Genomic DNA, 8371 nt, shown 5'->3' on the forward strand with positions numbered 1-8371 from the left:
CCTCCCCCGCGCCCATTGACCTTCCCATCGTGCTCGCGGTGAGCTTCTCTTCCTCCTCCCCTGAACCCCGTTGCTCTCAGCCTCCTCTAGGCCGTAGTTGCGCGGATGACGAAGCTCGCCGGTGTCGTACCTCATTGCCGCCGCGGCCACAGTTGCTGTCACTCGCGTCCGAGCGTTGCCCCGTGCTCGGCATGCTCCCAGGAGCCGGGCGCGCCCACCCGTTCGACCTACCGTCCCCACTAGCGCCAACCCAACCAGCCCCGAGCTCCGGCCGCCGCCACGAGCTTGATTCCGGCGAGCCCGGTTGACCACAGCCCCTCCCGCTTGCTTAGCTGGATGCGGCTGAGCACCAGCTACGCGTAGATGATCGCTGCCGCTGTTTTGGTCGCCGGAGGGCGTTTCTCGAGCCCCTCCTCCGCGTCGGGACTTGCCGGCAGCTAAACGCCGGTGACCGCTGACCCGTTGACCGGCGTGGGTTGACCCCACTGCCCGGTTTGACTTCCCCCTCTCTCTCACTGACTTGCGGGCCCCGCCCGACTAATTACTCTAGTTAGAATTATTAACTAGTTAGGTTAGTTACTACAGTCACTGACTAGTGGGCCCTGCCCAGTTAGTTAGGGCTAACTAACTTAGTTAGTTAACTGGGTCACTGACCAGTAGGCCCCACTGGTCAGGTTTGACCTGGGCCATCCGTTGACCTGCTGATGTCACTAATACGTCATGCTTACGCAGTAAATGTTTTCTGGAGTTTTAAATAAATCAGAAATGATTTATTTATTTAAGAAAATATCCAAAACTTCTAAAAATCATATAAATTCAACCATAACTCCAAATGAAATAATTTATATATGAAAAATTATCAGAAAAAATCCAATCTATCCATCTGTACCTTTTTAATGGATGTTGGAACAACTTATGACTACTGTTTAGGACAATTCAATTAAATGGCATTTAAATAACCACATGTGGAGTTTGAATTTGAATCTTGGATTCAAACCAACTTCATTTAATCTGGTTTTAGTTGCATTAGCACAAACCACAGCATATTGCCATGTCACATTCATGCACCATATTGTTGCATTGCATTGATTGTGATTCTTCTTTGTTTGTCGGTGCTTGTCCCCTCTCAGTAGACGTGTACCGACGATGTGATCGATGACACCAATGAAGAACTATACTATCTTCAGAAGTGCCAGGCAAGCAAAACCCCCTTGTTCATTCCGATACAATCCCACTCTCTCGCTCCTGCTCTCTTTTACTGCATTAGGGCAACAACGATTCAACTGTTAGATGCTGCGGTAGTTGAACCCCTTTCCTCTGCATGACCTATCATTGTCACAGTAAATAGATGAAACCCACTAGCATGAGTAGGAGTTGTTTGAGCCCTGATGTGCCTACTCATTCATGCTTGTTTGTCATGCCTGCTATTGCTTAGAGTTGTGTCAGGTCTGATTCATCAGGGATGAATTGGAGGTGTGTGAACATGTCCTACTGTGTGTGAGCTAAGTGTGTGAACACGATTTGGTAAAGGTAGCGGTGAGAGGCCATGTAGGAGTACATGGTGGGTTGTCTCATTGCAGCCATCCTCAGGAACTGAGTTCTGTGTTTGTGATCCATGAATAGTTACTACCACACATTGGGTTCCGGTAACTCGACCCCTCTCGACTTATTAATCAACTCGATCTCTGTCCAGGAGTTGCAACTAGTTTCTGGTGTTTGTAGGTAGTGTTAGTAGTCTACCAAGTGGCACCCGGTACAGGTGGGCTTGGGACAGACTAGGCACAGTGGCACGGTGTACCAAGTGGCACCCGGATGGTGGGCTTGGGAACCCTGCTCACATCGTTTGGGGCCATGAGCGACACCCCGGCCGGATCTCCTTGCGGATGGAACCCGAATAGGCGATAAACCTGAACGAGAGACTTGTGTGGTTAGTCAGGTCGTGGCCGACTCCCTCGCCAGGCTTCCGCTTGAAGGTTGCCGAGATACACGAGGTGTACATGGCGGTAAGTGGCGAGAGCGTGTGTGAAGAAGTACACCCCTGCAGGGTTAATATGATCTATTCGAATAGCCGTGTCCGCGGAAAAGGACTTTTGGGTTGCCTGTACAGTTCATAGACAAGTGAAAGTGGATACTCTAAAATGCGCAATATAAGCGTGAGTGCTATGGATGGCGTTCTCGTAGGGAGACGAGAGCGGATCCATAGTGGTGTATTGATATGGTGAATATGTGGACTCGTGTGTGCCACCTCAAAAGAGTTACTTGTAGTCGTAGTTCAGGATAGCCACCGAGTCAAAGCTGGCTTGCTGCAGTTAAACCCCACCATCCCCTTTGTTGATAATGATGCATATGTAGTTAGTTCTGATGTAAGTCTTGCTAGGTACATTTGTACTCATGTTGCTTAATTTATATTTTTGCAGAGAGACTTCATGTCTCGCTAGTAGTTACACGTGGACTTCGACGTTTAGCTTGTTACCTCAGCTACGATCTCGTGCCCTCGGCAGGATCTGGTAGTTAGTCAGGCTTCTCAACCTTTTCATTTGTAGTTGTCTGTACTCAGACATGTTAAGCTTCCACATGTTCTTTGACTTGTATGTTTTGAATGTTGGGTCGTGAGATCCATGATTGTAATATCTCGCTCCTCGGAGCCTATTGAATAAATACTTGAGTTGTAGAGTCATGTTGTGATGCCATGTTGTATTTGCACATATCAAGCATATTGTGTGTATGTTATTGAAATGCTTGGTATGTGTGGGATCTGACTATCTAGTTGTTTATCCTTAGTAGCCTCTCTTACCGGGAAATGTCTCCTAGTGCTTCCACTGAGCCATGGTAGCTTGCTACTGCTCCGGAGCACTTAGGCTGGCCGGCATGTGTCCTTCTTCGTTCCTGTGTCTGTCCCTTCGGGGAAATGACACGCAATGAATACCGGAGTCCTGCTAGCCCAGTGCTACAGCCTGGATTCATTCACTGATGACCGACATGTTCGATGTTGGGTCATGGATGCTTGTCCCTGTAAGTTTTGCCACTTTGGGTTTTACGACTAGCCATGTTAGCCCGGGCTCCTTATCATATGGATGCTAGCGACACTATCATATACGTGTGCCAACAGGCGCAAATGGTCCCGGGCAAAGGTAAGGCGACACCCGTGGGGATACCGTGTGTGAGGCCGCAAAGTGATATGAGGTTTTACATGCTAGATCGATGTGGCATTGAGTCGGGGTCCTGACACATGGCATGACCTCTCGGGTGCTACAAGGAACGGGTTCATTCCCATCTCTTTAAAGCCTATTGGTGGTGATCGGTTACAAGGTATGATGTGAACAAGAAGTTAAAATCAATGGCCGATATAGAATTATCACCCTAAGCAAAAACATGGCCGATATAGAAATTATCGCCCTAAGCACATAAAATGGCCGATGGATTGTTGACATTGTCCTTAGAAAAAGCACCATGCAAGTTATTTTTCGGCACACAAGTTTGCCCAAAAACAGGGGGGCATGTGTTGACACCAGATTTTGGCACGGCGAAGAACTTAATTAAGATGACCTCAAATGAAGAAGTGTTCAAAGTGAGAAAGCTCAGTATCGTCAAAAGAAGAAACTTTGATATTTGGGCCATAGCCATCCGGTCTCATTTCTAAGGCTGAAATTGTGTCCGAAGTATTCAGATTTTGTATTCAGAACACTATTCGGCTGATTACGCACCAAGATGGCCTCATATGATAAAAGTTTCTACACAGATTGTCTTCGTCTCATCGAAACGATCAATTTTGATATAAGAAACGTCTAAATCGGAGTTCCTATGCAAAAGTTAGAGCCAAAACAGTGTGTTACATAAGTCTGCCCGGAAGTTCCGGGCAAAACTTCCGGGGAGGTTCCGGGCTAAACCGAAAGTTTGCACGCGGTGCGCCCCGAAAACTAGAATTTTAACATTGTTGGCAGATTTGTGGGGACAATTTCTACATCAAGATGACCTCGGATGAAAAAGTGATCAACTAAGAAATTTTTCTCCATTACAAGATCTATAACTTTGCTTTTGGGACCATCGCGATCCGAAGCCATATGCGACCTACAGGAGCTGTGCAAGAGGGCAACTTGATGTAATTTTAGCCCGAAAGTTCCGGGCTATGACCGGAAGTTCCGGCCCTCGTAGTCCGAGTTAGGTTATCTTTTGATGTTTTGGACGGGATTTGAGTCCTTTTCTTGTACGGAAAGTCCAACCGTCTCGTATATATGTAAGAGGTGACGGCCGATTGAATTACAACACACAATCGAACAATCAATGTACTTTTTACCCTAGTTTTACATCTCTCCCTTGTTCTTTCTCTCTCGTTCTTCGTTCGTTCTTCGTTGAAGGGTAGCGATCCTCGAGGCCCTAGGGGCGGGCGAACCGACCAAGGGAAGCCCATAGCCGCCGCGCGTCCAGACGGGGTCCCTCCCGGGCGCGTGGGGTTTCGGGTCCTGAAAAGCACCCGCCGGATTGCTTGCGTACCGCGCTTCCGGCAGGTCTCCTTCGGCGTGAGCTGCGGTGCGTCACCCTCGGCGCCGAAGGTACACGGTGACGTGTTCGTGTGCGAACAATTCCCCACCAAACCACATCGTCTATTGAACCGACAGTCCTAACATATATTGAGCATAGATCATGGAAGAGTGAAAGAAAAAAGCATATGATTGCTTTTTCAGTTGGCCAATCAAAACCTGAAAACAGTAGGAATGGTCAACGGTTGCCGGGAGAGTACATGAGGTGGCCATTATCTATGAAACATCATATGCCTAAAATAAGGCTACTGCGAGATGTGTAAGTAAGATCACACCGACTAACAAGAAAATGTGATATGGCTAAGATAAGGACCATCGCGTAGACTATAGCCCTTCCATCGTATACCTGTGAAATAAAAATAATCATGGCGTACGCTCTAGATTGGAACACAAGATAGGAATCCAGCCCAACCGGTCCGCTCCCCCGCGTCGTCCGCTCCGGGCGACTCGGGGGCGAAAACCCTAGCCGCCCCAGGTCTCCCCCGCCTCCCCTCCTCCTCCCCCGCCGCCGCCGGCAGCCGCCCGCGCGGCAGTAGGCGGCGGCGGGGCTTCCCCGCGCACCCGCCTCGACGTGGAGACACCCCTTCCCCGCATCAGACGCCGCCGCACGCCCTGGATCGGCCCTGGATCGGGGCTGGCTCCTCTCTGGCGGCTGGTGGGCCGAGGATCGCCGGATCCGCCCGGATCTGGCCGGCGCGGCCCTGCTTCGTCGCCCGGCTTGGGTGCTCACGGCGTGGTCTCCCTGGTGGCGGCGATGTGGGTCGTTCTCCGTGTCTTGATGGGATGTGCGCGGTGGGTGGATGCCGGGGCGGCGGCCTCGGACGGCGTGGACGGCGTGGCCTCTCGACGGGCGACGGCCGTGGGAGCTGGTGGTCCGTGACTTCGGCTGTGCGGGCGGCGAGGTCTCGGTGGACGACTACTATGGTGGGTCGGGGTGCCCCGTCACCCGGCGTGCCTGCTACGATGAAGTCCGACGCCTTCTCCGGCTGCGGGCGCTCCCCTGGCCTGTCTTTGGCCGGGTGGTTGGGAGGGGGGCGGGATCGGGGGAAACCCTTGGCCGTCGGCGGAGGCCACGACAATGGCGGCGCCTTGTGGGCGTCGATTCCCTTCTTGGAGGCCTTGTCGAGGTCCTATCCCGTCTCTCACTGTGCTTTCCATTTGGGCGTAAGCTCTAGTTCCCCTTGCGGGCGACGGCGTCGTCCCTTCGTCGCGTTCCTTCTTGAAGGCGTCGCCTGGGGTCCCCGGAAGCACGGTGGGCGCTTCGTGGTGCGTGTGAGGTGTTTGGCGGCGGCAATGTGTGCGGAGATTTATCTATTCTACCGCTGATCTTCATCCTGTGGTAGCGATCCATCTGCTTGGTGATGTTCTACCGTAGGTGGTGGTCGTCATTTGGCATCATGGTGGCGTTGATGGCGGAGGGCCTGCCAAGGATGGCACCTCAATTTGCTTGGAGATGGTCCAGTGGAAGATGGTGGAGACGACACTTGTGAGTGCGTCAGACCAGTTTATACCTCAGACCCGGTATGTGGCTAGGCTAGGGATTCCGGCTTTCGATGTTAGGTTTAGGTGAGTGGTCTGGATAGGGGCCCAGCTAGCACCCCTTCATCATATGGATAGGAGTAGCGGCATATGTTGCCTAGTTGGTGGATTCAGGCTTATTGTTGTAACACTTTGTAAGGTCCTCGGGAATAATCAATAAAGTGGCCGTATGCATCTTCCAGATGCAGAGGCCGGGGGTCATCCTCCTTTTCAAAAAAAAAAGCCCTTCTTCTCTGTGGAAGCAAGAGAAGACTATATTATAGTAACTGTACTGCCACGAGTACTAACAAGAAAAACTGTATTGCTTGAAAGTACAGTAGTGCACATACCAGCGAAGCATCGGGTAGCATCGGGTAGCAGATCGATCGTAGGGAAGATATGACTTGCAGGGAAGGACGAAGTGATGAGAGCACATTCTTTGATTTTTGTTTTCAGGAGAAACTTTCGATCTATTAATCATCTGTCATGGCACTATAGAGAATACTTGAAATAACAAAAAAAAACACTGGTTCATGGGCCACCTAGCGACAACTACAATCACTGAAGCGAGCTAAGACATGCCTCTATAATCATCTCCTTCGTCGGAGCCGGGCAAACCTTGTTGGAGCATATTATGTAATTGTTCAATCATGACATGGCATGACAAAGAGTAGTCGACCGGATTAGAACAGCAATGGTTAGTTTAGTTGGGCATAATAAACACTAAAGTAGCAGCCTGCAGAAAAGCAGGGGGGAATATATTCAGATTAAAAGCACGTCTTCTTCTTTTTTTAGATTAGAGAATAGGGAATATGCTTTTGAATTACGAGCCATGCTTTCTTATCCTACAGTATATGATCCAGCGGCCCAATAGACCGAATAATAATACTACTCTGTGTCGGTTTAATTCCTTGTGGTAGCGGAGCAACCATCTGCAGCTACGAATTGTAGCCGTGGACCCCCTCCACATTTCAACCGTCGCATCCCCTTCTCCTCCATCCAACTTCTGGCGACCGCCATGAACGGCGAGAGCGACCACGACGACATGGACACGCGGAAGCCGCTGCTGGTGAACACGGGGTGCTGGTGGTACGCCACACGAAAGTCCCACGTCTCCGCATTCCTCTGCACGCTCGTCGTCGCGCTCGGCCCCGTCCAGCTCGGCTTCACGGGTGGCTTCTCCTCGCCCACGCAGGACGCCATCACTGGCGACCTCAGCCTATCCATCTCCGAGGTCGTCGTCGACCCTTTCATTGCCCGTCTCCGTCTACCGTTGTCGCCTCGCTCGATTGCCCCGGGTTTTGGATTAGTAGTTGACGGCGCTTTGTGCTTGTGCAGTTCTCCGTGTTCGGCTCGCTCTCCAACATCGGCGCCATGGTTGGGGTCTTGGCCAGCGGGCATATGGTGGAGCACGTCGGCCACAAAGGGGTGAGTTTTTTTTTCCTTGACCTGCTTGCAAATGTAGCATAATTGGTTATCTTCAAGGCAGTTTTCTCTTTCCTCTTTTGAACCTTCTACAGGCAGGTACTGACGTACTGTTAGCCGTACGTAGTTATTCCTGTGCCTGTGCGAGATCGACCCGTGACCTCACAGTTAAGAAGGGTCAGTGTCAAATCTTTGATTTTTCGTTGATAGTTCCATGTAACCAATAGCAGTGCAGTCTTTTTATGATGGTTGCTGCTGCTGAACTAGAAACAACAGTGTGACATGTACATATGCGCGCGCCTCGTGGCATTTTCAGCGCGGATCACCAAAACACTCGCAAATGTCTCCGCCAAATGTTTCCACCTAACCATCCATACGCATTTAGCCATTCAATATGGATCATCAAATCGGATCGGACCAGTCCACATGTCTGAAATCTCACAAAATCCATCTCAAACTTGGGGGAGCTTTGTGCGAGTGCGGACGGCCGTTCGGTACACTGCTAGTTAGACTACTTCTCCCCATAGCCCACGTCTCACACTCCTCTCTTTTCCCTCTCGGTCCATCTCGCCCACTTTCAGTCATAGCCCACAATCCAGATTTAGGGATACGGTGAGATGGCTAGACTATCTACGGACACGTCTGGACGTGTCTGCGGGGTATTCCCCTTGCCACACCTACTTGTTCGGACCGGACACCTTTAGTTAATTGGTTGTTCAACGGGCTCCCCCTTTTCGACTCGAATTATTTGGAATCCTTTAATCCGATCCCAAATAAAGTAGGCCGTAGGGGAGTCTGGACTATCTGTCACGTCAGCACGGCAGTCCGGTCCCAAATCGAGCATGCTGGCACCGCACATCCTCATTGACTCAGAGTTCGCCACTCCCTGG

At 50.8% G+C, this 8371-nt stretch overlaps 1 protein-coding gene across 1 annotated transcript; it reads left to right on the forward strand.

The window, feature by feature from the left end:
• Nucleotides 1-7051: 7051 nt before the first annotated feature.
• Nucleotides 7052-7565, forward strand: LOC119294151 (sugar transporter ERD6-like 4). Its single transcript, XM_037572401.1, has 2 exons — nt 7052-7290; nt 7395-7565. The coding sequence occupies exons 1-2, from the start codon at nt 7075-7077 to the stop codon at nt 7524-7526; spliced, it is 348 nt and encodes a 115-aa protein (XP_037428298.1). The 5' UTR covers nt 7052-7074; the 3' UTR covers nt 7527-7565.
• The last annotated feature ends 806 nt before the right edge of the window (nt 7566-8371 follow it).

Source organism: Triticum dicoccoides, chromosome 4B, assembly GCF_002162155.2.
Source record: "Triticum dicoccoides isolate Atlit2015 ecotype Zavitan chromosome 4B, WEW_v2.0, whole genome shotgun sequence".
In the NCBI taxonomy this organism is placed as follows: domain Eukaryota; kingdom Viridiplantae; phylum Streptophyta; class Magnoliopsida; order Poales; family Poaceae; genus Triticum; species Triticum dicoccoides.

Bases quoted from the DNA above. Each gene is read 5' to 3' on its own strand.
- LOC119294151 (XM_037572401.1), top strand. From the start codon at position 7,075: ATGAACGGCGAGAGCGACCACGACGACATGGACACGCGGAAGCCGCTG. The intron at 7,291-7,394 runs GTCGTCGTCGAC...GTGCTTGTGCAG, and splicing joins TCAGCCTATCCATCTCCGAG to TTCTCCGTGTTCGGCTCGCT.